The sequence below is a fragment of the Gadus morhua genome, chromosome 20 (genome assembly GCF_902167405.1).
Source record: "Gadus morhua chromosome 20, gadMor3.0, whole genome shotgun sequence".
Classification (NCBI taxonomy): domain Eukaryota; kingdom Metazoa; phylum Chordata; class Actinopteri; order Gadiformes; family Gadidae; genus Gadus; species Gadus morhua.
The window spans coordinates 13,593,908-13,607,738 of record NC_044067.1 but is presented as its reverse complement, the minus strand read 5'-3'; the positions used below and the strand labels follow the sequence as shown (position 1 = coordinate 13,607,738).

Genomic DNA, 13,831 nt, shown 5'->3' with positions numbered 1-13,831 from the left:
AGAGAGAGAGAGAGAGAGAGAGAGAGAGAGAGAGAGAGAGAGAGAGAGAGAGAGAGAGAGAGAGAGAGAGAGAGAGAGAGAGAGAGAGAGAGAGAGAGAGAGAGAGAGAGAGAGAGAGAGAGACTTATGTTTGACCAACAGGGACAGCCTGTTCCACGTCCATTAAATCTCTTGAATTATGTCTGTCAGCAGGGCCTAGAGAAAATACAGGCCCAACGGCCTCCCTCCTCTATCTCTGCCTGCCCTTTGTCTTTAAGGGCAGGCTTTTTCTGCTCCTATCCCTAATGGATGCATTTCTCTTTCACTTAATTAGTCCCAATCTACAACGGACCCTTTCCACAGAGGTGTCGTCGCAGGACGAACACAGGTGTCGCTCATAACAGTAATTATGGTTCTGCTGCTTGAATGCACCAGCTGTAGAACGTTGTGTTGTAACCAATGGGCTACAACACAACCGTATACTACTGCTATATAACTTATGTTACTTTGTTTGAATCCTACCCTGTTGTTAGGGTTGCGTACAGCAGTGTTTCCCCTGTATGCATTCAGCAGTGGCACACCGCCACTGCTGGATTGTCAGCGCCACTGCAAGTTCAAGGCACATTTGCACAATGATCTGGTCTCAGCAGATACCTTGACTCTGTTGGTTGATATGTCATATTTGGAAGCTCAATCTGTAAATTTTTCCCCAAAGAAATCTCACCAGAAGTAACGTTGTGTTGCTAAGATACCAACTCACAGCCCCACTGCTACAAAAAAATCGAGGGGAAATTATGCGTACAGGCTGAATCTGCCTCAACATTGTTATTGTGCTATGCGTGTGTGTTTCATCGATTATGTCCATATTTTGTTTCTATTTGGTAAACATTTTGTGGTTGATGCGCAGATGCCTCAATACTATGGCAGATATAATGCTAGTTTTGCTTACAATGTAACTTTGAAGGTTTGTTTTTTTGTCCTTTCTTTTTCCTTTCCTTGCTTCCACTTGTATACCCTCCCTACACACACACACACACACACACACACACACACCCACACCCACACCCACACACACACACACACACACACACACCTCTCGCAGGACATGACGGGTCGGGACCTGCTCCAGCAGAGGTACACGCTGCCCAACGGTGACACGGCGTGGCGGCCGTCGCCGTTGGTTACCGCCGCCCAGGAGGGAAAGCTGCTGCTTCTGGATGGCATACACCGAGTCAACCTGGGCACGCTGGCCGTGCTCTCCAGGTAGACACACACACAACACTGTCACACACACGGTCACGCACACAGTCACAAACACACACACACACACACTGTCACACACACGGTGACACACACACACACACACACATAGCATCTGTCAGTAATGGACTACTAGGGAGGAAGGATGTTCCCTCAATTTGACCTCTTGTATACAAAGACGATGTTTGTCATTCCTTGGTTCTGATGGAAAGATGAAAAGCAACCAGGACATGAGGTCTTCAAAATCATGTAATCTTTTTTATATATATGTTAGGCCTGCTCGATTATGGAAAAAATCATAATCTTGATTATTTTGTTCAAAATTGAAACCACGATAATTCAAGCGATTATTTTTGAGTTTGAAAACACAAAAAATAATAATTGAAAACTCGATTATATTAGATTTGTAGAATTGGAAAACGCGATCAAAATTTGATTAATCGCCCACCCATAATATATGTACTATAAATATATGACATCTTTATAGCTCCGAAAACGAGTTGGACTCTTCAATGGACAATGGACTATTTTTCACGCCCTGTGCTGTTGAACCTTTAGACCTTTAGGCAAACACACGGACACACACACGCAAACTCACACAAGTACAGACCAGTCCAATGTGCTGTACCACCCCCCCCTCCAGGCTCCTCCACGACCGGGAGCTGTCCCTGTACGACGGCACGCGGCTGCTCCGCTGGGACCGCTACCAGACGCTGAAGGAGCAGTTGGAGCTGACTGACCAGGAGCTGCAGGAAAGGTACGATACGCACGCACGCACACACTGAGGTCAGTCGGTCATATTGGAGAAGTAAACCCAAAGTCTGAGGAATATTGTTAGGCGATAGGGTGGGACACACCCTATACACACACACACACACACACACACACACACACACACACACACACACACACACACACACACACACACACACACACACACACACACACACACACACACACACACTGAGGTCAGGTCATATTAAAGGAGAACTAAACCCCCAAAACCATGTTCTACTTTGGTCTGCACTGGATGACTCCCTCTCTGGGTTAAACACTTGCTACGCATGTTTAACTTCTGATTGGCTGGTAAACTGGTCACCTGCTGATGAAGGGTCGATGCGACACACATGTCCTCAGCTTTTTGAAAGTGAAGGGAAGTTTTTTTTTTTACAGGCTAGCCGGCAGCCCCGTCACATGATCATAACAAACCTGCAGTCTTTGTTAAAGGGGACATACTATACCACCAGGTGTGAATGTGATTACAAGCCGTTTTGAAAATCGGCCTCTTCCGACATCACAAGTGGGCGTGTCCACCTAGAGGTGTGCCAGATAGATCAGGTACCCAGTGGACTGTAGCAAACGTTGCTCATCTGTCCATCACACATCTAGGTGGACACGCCCACTTGTGATGTCAGAAGAGGGAGGTCTTCAAAACGGCGAAGGTCCGGCTCTATTTCTAGATGTGGGCTCTCCTGCAGCTTGGGAGTTTCCTTGTGAGTTACACGTGCCAAATATCCATGCTAAACTGGCTCAGGTCTATGTCCGTGCCCAAATGGATCACTTGTCGTGGTCCATGTTGTTCAGAGCAACAACAACCTGGCTCGCCGTCCTGGTGAGATGTGTTGATTTGAGGTGCAACGCTTTGTGTTCGGCCATTCTCCTTTTGTCCGTAATTCTTGCACTCACGAGTTATGTGTCGGTGGTCGTATCCAACATCACAGACACGCACACACCACCTCACACAAAGGGCAAGACCTGTTGATGTATTATTTGGTCAGCTGTGGATAAAAGGCTCCATGATATTATCATAGCTAGAGCTAGAGACAAGCTCCCGCAGTCTGTTGAATATTGTTGGGCGATAGGGCGGGGCAAGCACACACGCACACAAGTACACGCGCACAAGTACACACACACACACACACACACACACGCACACACACGGCCCTCACCGCCAATTTTCCTCAGACAAGCTATAAACCGTTGTGTGCACAGTTCAGCGTGAGGGGGACTGTGGTATATGTGTGGGAGAGGTCAACTCTAAATCTGTACGAACAGATGTGCGCTCCTTGCACATGACAACAATGGCTGCTTTCAGCTTGACCACCATAACAGGAAGAGGGCAAGAGAAAGAGAATGTGAGAGGGATTGCCATAGAGTGTGAATGAGAGAGGTAACAGGCCAAAGTGGACAGAGAGAGAGAGAGAGAGTGAGAAAGGGAGAGGGAGGTCTTGCCTTGCAGAGAGTATTTGAGGTGAACTAAGTTTAAAGTTGGTGGGAAAGGCCAGCCAAGCCACATCAAGCCATGGACCTGGCAAGATTATTGCAACGAGGCGTTGAAACCGAATGGTATTTTGTGTAATCTTAAAACCATGATAATGCACCATCCTTTTTAAGACCTTGTTGTTGTGTGTGAGTAAGTAGGCACACTGGCACAGCTTGAAGGTTATAATGCACGTCAGCCCGTCTGCATGTGTGCGTGTGTCTTGTAACCCCACCTTGGCTGGCTGGCAGGAAGGATGTTTGTGGCTGGGGCGTCTGTAAGAAAACAAGCCCACTTCCTCTTCCTCTGCTTCTGTGGCTCACTGTGTGTGTGTGTGTGCGCGTGTGTGTGTGTGTGTCCATATTAAAGTGTTAATGTGTGTGTGTGTGTGTGTGCGTAATAGCATAGCCAGTTGTCGTGCAGCTTATCCCCTTTCTTTATTCCTCTGATGTTGGAAGTCCCTGATGGAGCTGGAATAATAAATGTGGGTCAAATGTCTCTAAGATCATCATGTGCCAGGTATCAGGCACACATCCTATCGAGAGTTGGGCATTGGTTACAGCCAGCTCAAACAGGTACACCCAGATGCACACTTAACTTTTTGTGGGATCGAATGTGTAACTGTTTTGGGATTTGTTGTTTGATTTTCTTCTCCTTCCTCCAGGTCTATATTCCCCATCCACCCGTCGTTCAGGATCCTGGCCCTGGCCGAGCCCCCCGTAGTGGGGGTCCACGGTGGGGCCGGGGGGAACCAACAGTGGTTGGGCCCCGAGCTGCTCACCATGTTCATGTTCCACTCAGTCAGTCCCCTGGCCCGGGCGGAGGAAGCCCGCCTCATCCAGGGACTGGTGAGCAGAACACACACACACACACACACACACACACACACACACACACACACACACACACACACACACACACACACACACACACACACACACCTGGCTCATGGTTGAAAGACAGCAAAAGGGAAATCCCACAAATAACCTTTTAAAAGTGATTTTCATCATCACCCCCGTTATGTTAATACAAGCGTTATTTTTGAGTGAATTAAGATATGAGGTATCACAATATAATAAACACTAGAATGTATCTGTGTCTGTCCCTCATCTCTGCTTCTCTCTCCCTTCTGTCCTAGACGCCCAACGCCCCTACAGAGGCCGTGGAGCAGCTGCTGCACCTCGCACACAGCCTGCGCTCGGCCAATGACCCCACGGTACCTAAAAACATACGTTTATGTATTCCTATACATTCCATGACTGTTCACACTCACATGTTTACAAGAGTGTGTGTGTGTGTGTGTGTGTGTGTGTGTGTGTGTGTGTGTGTGTGTGTGTGTGTGTGTGCGTGTGCGCGTAGGCCAAGTCCCTGGCTTCCTCTCTCTCCACCAGACAGCTGTTGAGGGTCTGCCGCCGTCTCTCCCAGTACCCCGAGGAGAGCGTCGAGTACGCCGTCAACAAGGCCTGCCTCTCCAGGTACACACACACACACACACACACACACACACACACACACACACACACACACACACACACACACACACACACACACACACACACACACACACACACACACACACACACACACACACACACACACACGGCGTTCCAATACCCATCCCACCATGCTATTAAGTATCTCTGAATACATAGTATGGAAAAGGCAGTATGCTTTTTGCGCTATTCTGCCCCACTATCCTCTGCGTAGCCGAAGATACGTCATACCTACGAGGCCCGTGATTGGCTGCACTACAGGTGTGCTAATCTGTGAAATCAACTGTAGTAAGTCCCAATTGGATGCATTGCATACTGTGTGCAATAGTACATACTTTGTAAGAGCAGCTGCAGTACGTAGTAAAAGTAAAAAGGAAAAATATGCGATTCGGAACGCAGCCACAGACTCTAATATCAGCAACATTATCAACACAGGTGTTGCTCATGTCACTACTTATGTGCACTATTTGTGTGCCATGTATGGGTAGGAGATCAAACTAGTATCTACTAGTTCTACCTGTGCACAAATGTGTGTGTGTGTGTGTGTTATGTCCAGGTTCCTGCCTAGCCTGGCCCGTGCCTCCCTCCAGAAGAGTCTCTCCGACTGTTCCATCCAGAAGTCCCCAGAGCCGGCTGGATCCAGAGCCAACCTCGGCTGTAAGAGTCGCCCACAACTCACCTGTCTCTCACTGATCAGTCAGCCAATGTCTCTCAAGCAGCTGCTTGAGGTTTCTTTCTCATCTCAAATTATTGAAGTTCTGCGCATTTCTTCATTATCTCTTGATGCAAAACAACAATTCACGTGATGACATGACTTTCGCCAATCAGTTGTACACACATACACAAACGCACACGCGCATGCGCACACACACAGATGCTGTCAGTGCCATTGAGGGCCGCTGTGTGGGTCCCCTCAGGTGCGGTGGAGGACGGTGTGCTGACCATTGGCAGTGTGTCCGCTCCCATCTTCAGCGCCGGGGAGAAGATGAAGGTCCCCGACGTTCTCTTCTACGACAACGAGCAGGTGAGCATAGAAGCTCGCTACGGCCGTCTATTCACGTCCCTGATCCACGGCCCCGCCAACATAGAGTTGGGTTGCTTGCTGTCGTCATGGCTGTTCCACCAGTCACATGACCAAACTCAGTTTCTAGGGCGGTGTCGACCTTTTTCCCAAAATAGGGGCCGGCTTCGTGTCTGAGACACTCTGTTCCCTCTCTAATTGAATTAGTTAATTATATCGCTTTTTTTAATATAACTAAATTACTGTATTTAGTGATGTATTTATTAACTCACCATACTATTCCTTAGTCGTTTGACGGACAAGGGAGCTCGGTTGGAATGAGAAATTGCATGGTTGTGACATTTCCCCCCCCCCCCCGGGGGGGTGGAAGGGCGACGTCTCTGATGGGCGGTCCTCGTACGCTCACCGCCGTCCCACAGGACGCCAGTCTTAGTCTGCCGCCAAAACCCCGCCGCCGGCCCTGCCAATCAACTCCAGTGCTGCAGAGGGCCAGACGCTGCAGAGGGCCAGACGTGTGGACGGATATATAAACCTGGCCCCTGGAGTCTGGGAGGGAGGGAGGGAGGGAGAGAGGCAGAGGGAGCAAGATTGAGGCAGAGATGGGGCACAGGCAAAGGGGTGGAATTATTTTTACCGCCTGGCCCATTTCTGGGTGACCTGTTTTTAGCTGTTTACGCAGAGACATCCTGGATGCAAACTGTACGAGAAAGAAGCAAAATAAGCAGTTCCTAGATTCTGCCTAGCCCCAAACCAGATGTTGTGTCGCTGAAAGTTACCTTCAGAGAGGCAGTTGGCCCATTTCTGTATTTATTTATTTTGTTTCAGCACATTGGCCATGTAGGCCAGGAACAAATGTACCAGGTCCCTCTCAAACTGCAACCGATTAAAAGTGTTTGTCAGCCGGTACATGAACAACGATTGGTTGTCTCCGCAGCACATGATGGTGATGGAGGACATGCTGAAAGACTTCCTGCTAGGGGAACACCTTCTATTGGTCGGAAACCAGGTGAGTGGGCGGAGCCTTGTCATTTAAAACCCTTTATTCTCCTGATTTAGAATTTGAATAAAATGTCCTTCGGTCTCTAGGAAGAGCAAAATTCTGAAATTCCCCAAATGGGACTGAACTTGTGTAATAATAATAGAAACCCCTAATGAATAGGATGGATTTGAGTGTTGTCCTGCTTCTATTTTTTTTTATCACGTAAGAGGGCATCGGCTGAGGTTAGCACATACAGCAGGCTGCCCCTCTCTGGAAAGTCTTTAGCAGGCTTGTGGAAGTAGGCCACCGCTGACAGCCCTGCATGGGGAGAGGAGGAAGGTTATGAAACGAGGTCTGCTTGCGCACATTTCACCCCCCCCCCCCCCTTCCCTCCGCCTCTAGCGCAGCTGACTGGGTGGAGGGGGTGGGGGTCTGGTCCCCAATCCAAGGGGGCGCACCGGCCCCTTCTCCTGGCTATTAAGGGCCTGTTGAGGCGGGAGAGGGGTGGAGGTGTCCTGTACTCACTTTAGGTGTTTATGTGTGTGCGCATGCATGCGTGCGTGCGTGCGTGCGTGCGTGCATGCATGCTTGTGGCGAAACCCACTTGCGTGGTCCTCTGTCTCGTGAGTGTTGAGTGGGGGTCCATGTGTGGGTGGCGTGCAGTGGCCAGGAGGGGCTGTCACAGCGGTTTACAGCACAGCGGTCAGTCGATGGACAAACAAACAGGCTGACAGACGGACGGACTGGCCGGCAGGTAAACAGACCGACGGGGCGCAAAGACAGACGGTCAGCAGCTGTCTCCCTGGTGGCCGTCTCCATAGGGGAACGAGTGGGAGCCCGTCTCCTGTCAGAACGCCAGTCCGTCAGCGGCCCGCTAGAAGCATCAGTGCCACACCGCCTCTGGCTGAACGGGCGCCGCGGCAACAAGCCCAGCATCGCGGTTCCATTTAGTGCCGATTCAGTTGCATTCGAGTGTCACCGTTGAACCAAGTGTGTGTGTGTGTGTTTGCAGGGCGTGGGCAAAAACAAAGTGGTTGACCGCTTCCTGCATCTCCTGAATCGTCCCAGGGAGTACCTGCAGCTCCACAGGTACAACAGAACCCCCCCCCCCCCTTCCCCTAACACGACACACTTGCACACACGATGACCACGGCAAAAGTGAGAGATCAAATATAAACCAAGGAAAAGTGCAAGTGTTATAGCAGGTATTTTAGTGCTGCTCTTTTGTGTGGTCGAAGGTACATCTTCACCGACAGAGGGCTAACACCAGCGAAGCGGTTGATGTTGATGAGGGTTAGGCAATTCATAAAAAAAATATACATAAACAACATTTACTATCCCAAGTTTCTGTAGGTTGTCACCACTGGTCGTTACCATGGTGATAACACACACACCCCCCCCTCTCCTTCTTCGAACCCTTACAATTGGTATTAATCCCATCGTGTTTGACTTTTAACTGAAACATGGGGTTGTTGCTGCTGTGTTCACACTGAGCCCTCCTTGTTTTCTGTGCTTGTGAAACACATGCATACTTAGTCAGTGACCCATCAACATCCCCCATCCACCCTAGTCAGTAGATTGCATGCCTGGCTGAGGTAATGGTGTCTGCAGTCATTTTCTCCTTTTATACACATGAAGTAGATCATCACCTATAATAGGGGCTTGGCCATTTACGGGCAATATGAAGAGGCCTCTCTTTGATGAGACGCACAGTCTCGCTATGTGGCTGTGGTGTTTGTGTTGTTGTTGTTGCTGTAGCGTTAGGGGGCTATTCAGAATAAACAACCGCCTGCTCAGCCAGCACCAAGAACATGTTGACGTGCTGTAGCTACGTAGTGATTCAGAAATATGATGTGCCGAATTTAATCAGAGACAAAGACTTTACAGACACCAGGATGAAATGTTAACGGCCCCACATTGTTGAATTATGTTCAGGACTTGACATAGGGATGTCGACTGTGGTATGAATTGTACCCCATATCAACAATGCACTTTTTATTCTCGATAATATACTGGTTTACCTGTTAATCTCTCAATCTGACAACACAACCAAATCAACACTAAAAACAATCAGTTAGGGAAAATGTGAAAAAAATAAATATATATATATCTATACACATAAAAACAAACGTGCATGTCGTGTGTATACGTGACGTGTGGCATGTTCAGCATAAAGGATAAGCCTTGAATCTGTCCACATGGAACGTTTGCATCCTAGGCTTTAAATCACAGGCACTGATTGTGAATATTGACCCCTGTGCAATGAAATGACCCTCTAACACCCGTCATTCCCTGGTGCCTGATTGGTGGTCTTCACCAGGCGGCATCAAGCAGACAGGACAGCAATTTAATTCCCCCCCCCTCCCCCCCGCCCGTCTCTCTCCTTAGTTAAATGACGGAGTCAGATAAGATGAGCATGCGTCCATCTAACATTCAATCTATGCTGGCTGTAGGAAGGATTTGTCGATATTGTGTCTTGCCCCCCCCCCCCAAGGAAGAGGACTGTAGGGAGTGAGGCTCCAGTTCCTATGCATTCTGCTTCTTAGTTGGCCTCTAAACATCTGGACGTATGCACACATGGACGCCTAGTTCCGTTTATTTGTGTATGTGGGTGTGTATATTAGTTTTTCGAAATTGTTTGGGAAAGTCAAAAGTGGATCGTAGGGTGTGTGGGCGGGGGGGGGGGGGGCTGTGGCCTGTTTAGAGGCTAATATTAGCACCGGGTGAAGAAAGAATTTGGATCAGCACAGCGTCGCCCCAGGGGGTCCCGTGATGGCGGGCGGCCTACAGAGATGTGGCTCAGAATAAGAGAAAAGAGAGAGAGAGAGAGAGACCTTGGCCAGCAGTCTGAGTTAACTGGGGCATCCCCCCCGTCCCGTCCCGTCCCGCCCTCTCTACCAGGCTTTGCTCTGCTAGTTTAGTTTACGATGAGTATTAGAAGTCCCCTATTTGACCACAAGGTGTGATGTGGATTAGCCGTTACGATCCATATCACAATCGGCCCTGTAGTGGCATCACGTGTGTGTGTGTGTGTGTGTGTGTGTGTGTGTGTGTGTGTGTGTGTGTGTGTGTGTGTGTGTGTGTGTGTGTGTGTGTGTGTGTGTGTGTGTGTGTGTGTGTGTGTGTGTGTGTGTGTGTGTGTGGGTCCACCCAGATGTATGAATGATAGATCAGGCTACTCAAGTACCAAGGATTTTAACCAGCGGGTAGGCTGGTCTATCCCATCGTACATCAGGTTGCACAGGCCCACGTGTGATGTCACTAGAGGGTAAATTGTGAAAGGCTTGTAATTGCTGATCAATAGCGCTATGGTCAAACAAAGGAAATATCGGTCGGCTGAAATTTGACAAACTCTACGATCAATCGATCAGGCTCACGTAAGTGCTGTTGTGAGGAAGTCAGTGGGTTTCAGATCCACTCATGATCTGAGACACCAGTCGAGCCACAGACGCCACGCAGGGCATATCATGTTTGATATAATAGGATCAAATGGATAACGCTAAGATGCTTGCCAAAGTGCCAAGTCTGATGCGTTCATATTTTATCAAAGCCTTTCGGGAGTTAAGCAGGCAAGTTGATTAAGCGTCGCGGACAACATAAATGCCAACCGTTTTCATAATACCTGCGACTTATTTGACATGGTGTAATTAAGTTTGGAGCGGAGCATATGTTCAGTAAGTCGATCTTATTGAGAACATATATTTAACAGTCCTCTTTAGGTTGGGCATGTTCTCAAAGTGGTATAGTCTATTAAACAAAATACTTATTATAACAGAAACTAAGGGGCCTTGAATATTATTTTGGTATAACACAGGTTTGTCAAACACAGGTTACAGAGATGATTACCAAGATTTCTGAAGTTTCTTTTTTGTGTCGAATCCATCATGTTTTTGTTTTCTTTGTACGCGTTACCCTTGTCGTTGTCCCCCAAACAACCCTCTTAGGGTGCGAAAGGATTGCAGTGTCTGACCCCTGCAAATGTGATCTAATTCCAGAGACACCACGGTCCAGACTCTCACCATGCAGACGTCCGTCCGGGACGGCATCATCGTGTACGACGACTCGCCGCTGGTCAGTTAGCAACAACCCACACGCGCACCCACAAACGCTGCTGTGATAAAAAGGACAATCTCCGAACTATTAAAACGTAACACTGTTTGTTGGAGGGCGGACTGTCAAAGCGGTCATTCTGGGTTCTCTGCGTTCACGTAACGGTGCAATACCCTTTGCTTTGCGTCAGCCCCATTTCGCCTTTAGCCAGAAATCGGTTGTCATGGAGGAGTAGATATTGTGTGAGGCCGGCAACATTGGGAAAATAACGTGATGCGGGAGCAAGTGAAGGAGGATAAAAGGGAGGGAGGAGATGGAGGGTGAGATATGACCTCGTTTTTGAAGTTATTCCAAGTCACTCCTCTGACATTTACTGTGGCTGTCATCGGAATAGGACTCGCATAAGCCAGAGAGCTTGAACGATTTCTCTGCATGCTCTCTCGCTCTCCCTTCACTCTCTCCCCCTCCCGCTCTCCCGTCTGCTTTGCATATTTGTACTCCTGGACGGAAGACGGATACAATTTGCGCGGAGCAAATAGGATACGCTTCTCCCTCTGTCTCTTCTCCCCCGGGCTGTTCTTACTGAGGCCTCAGCGCATCAAATGAGGACAGAGTTGCACACCTCCCCACTGTCTTTGTTCTCCTCCTGCTCTCAGTCACTATGTACTCTACGGTCGTTTTTCCCGTTTCCCGCTGTTTCTTTCTCTCGCTCTCTTTCCGTCTCTGGCTCATTAGCTAATCAACCCTGGTGTCCCATGGGCATCTATCATTGAAATTATCCGGAGCCATTATACCCCTGCGATCCCTAGAAAACTAGTTCACGGTTTCTTCTTCGGTGGTACTGGTGGGAGCGAGTACAGTTATAATAAGAACCCTTTGGTTTACATATTGATCCATCTGTGTCGATGATGGCGATGTCAGGCCATCTGCTTACGACTGATAGATGGGTGGTCGTGATTCAAAATAAAAGGTTGCTTTTTTATGGTGGTTATGTCAGAGAGAGAGAGAGGGAGAGAGGGAGGGAGAGAGAGAGAATCCACAGTTTGGAAACAAATGGAGCCATAGCCTATGTGGTTAGCGGGTTGTGTCTTAGGTTGTTTATGTGTTGCTAGGTGAAAGCGGCAAAGCTGGGCCACATCCTGGTGATCGACGAGGCTGACAAGGCGCCGACCAACGTCACATGCATCCTGAAGGCCCTGGTGGAGAGCGGCGAGATGATCCTGGCCGACGGTCGAAGAATCGTCTCAGGTACACACACACATGGACGCACACACAGAGTCGCACATACATGGAAGCCCACACACACACGCACACACATACACACACACACACACACACACACATAGACGCGCACACACACACACATAGACGCGCACACAGACGCACACGCACACACTAAACGCACACACGTAGATGCACACACATGCACACATGCATGCACACAAAGACACACATAAACAGGGAGACACAGACACCGAGACGTGTCCCCCGACGGGGTTTGGACAGGAGGGAAAGGTGTGTAGCCATTAGGTAGATGCTGAAAAGATGAGATGTCCCCCAGGACAAGCACATGCAGTGGCAGCATGGGAACCTGGGGTCCTGAAGGATTAGGATAAAAGCCTTTATGGACAGGAACCAATAGATCTGCACGCACACACAGACGCACACACACCGACACACACACCCCCACACACACACACACACACACACACACACACACACACACACACACACACACACACACACACACACACACACACACACAGACACACAGAGACTGATCAACTAGCTAAAGACAGCCTCTTACCGAAGGAATGTAAACACAGGCCATCAGGCGGGGGACGTCAGCGAAGCTATTAGGACTCTTTACTTTGCGCACTTCCACGCCAGAGTGCTCAGGTTGGAAATAGTAAAAATAATAATAACATGTAAGAGGAGGGACAAGTGGGATGTGGGGGTTTGATGTAAAGTGGCTGGGGTTCAACTTTCCATCAGCCTGGAAGCTGTAGCGGTAGGGAAGCAGGGATCCAGGTGGTAATCAAGAGGGTTATTTCTGCGCAGTGAGAGAGAATGAGATTGAGCCTGTTGCCAAATTGTTGATGGCAAATTACATACATGGTTAAAAATAAAGTCTATCTTTAACTCTGATTGCCATTTGATTAACTACAAATTGCCATTCTCTTAAATACATTGCACTTTCTATTTTACTCATTTCTTGCATATGTTTTCTTTTACTTATCTATTATTTAATTGTATTGTATGACAATGTTTATATGTGAAGCACTTTGAGTCTGCCTTGTGTATGAAAAGTGCTATATAAATAAAGTTGCCTTGCCTTGCCTTCAACTTATTGGTTTTGTGTTGAAGTACACAATTGGGTTTAGTGTATATTACTTATGTTTATCTTTGATTTGAGTAAGAAACTTTGTACCACAATAAGGATTATTTTGTGGATACTAGGCTCGTTCTTTGGTAGTCAGTACTGAATCCAAAACTGTTAATGAATTTATTTTATTGGGTTTACTGTGGTGTCGACAAGCGTGTCTTTTAAAGGTGACATGTTATACCACCAGGTGTGAGTGTGATTAGCCGTGATTACAGTGATTACAGGCCGTTTTGAAAATCTGCCTCTTCTGACATCACTAGTGAGTGTGTCCACCTGGATGTATGATGGATAGGTGAGAAACGTTTGCTACAGTCCCCTGGGTAGGCTGGTAGACTGATCTATCCAGCACCATCTAGGTGGACACGCCCACTTGTGATGTCAGAAGAGGCAGATTTTCGAAACG

General features: G+C 48.2%; 1 protein-coding gene across 2 annotated transcripts in view; it reads left to right on the top strand.

The window, feature by feature from the left end:
* vwa8 (von Willebrand factor A domain containing 8) overlaps nt 1-13,831 on the top strand; it is a 64,640-nt gene that overhangs the window by 10,831 nt on the left and 39,978 nt on the right. For both annotated transcript variants that reach the window (XM_030343605.1, XM_030343606.1), the window contains exons 13-23: nt 1,082-1,242; nt 1,883-1,996; nt 4,164-4,347; nt 4,638-4,715; nt 4,859-4,974; nt 5,549-5,649; nt 5,910-6,016; nt 6,948-7,019; nt 8,005-8,081; nt 10,988-11,063; nt 12,155-12,290. In XM_030343605.1, the coding sequence (XP_030199465.1) occupies nt 1,082-1,242; nt 1,883-1,996; nt 4,164-4,347; nt 4,638-4,715; nt 4,859-4,974; nt 5,549-5,649; nt 5,910-6,016; nt 6,948-7,019; nt 8,005-8,081; nt 10,988-11,063; nt 12,155-12,290 (1,222 nt within the window). The remainder of the gene's footprint in view (nt 1-1,081; nt 1,243-1,882; nt 1,997-4,163; nt 4,348-4,637; nt 4,716-4,858; nt 4,975-5,548; nt 5,650-5,909; nt 6,017-6,947; nt 7,020-8,004; nt 8,082-10,987; nt 11,064-12,154; nt 12,291-13,831) is intronic.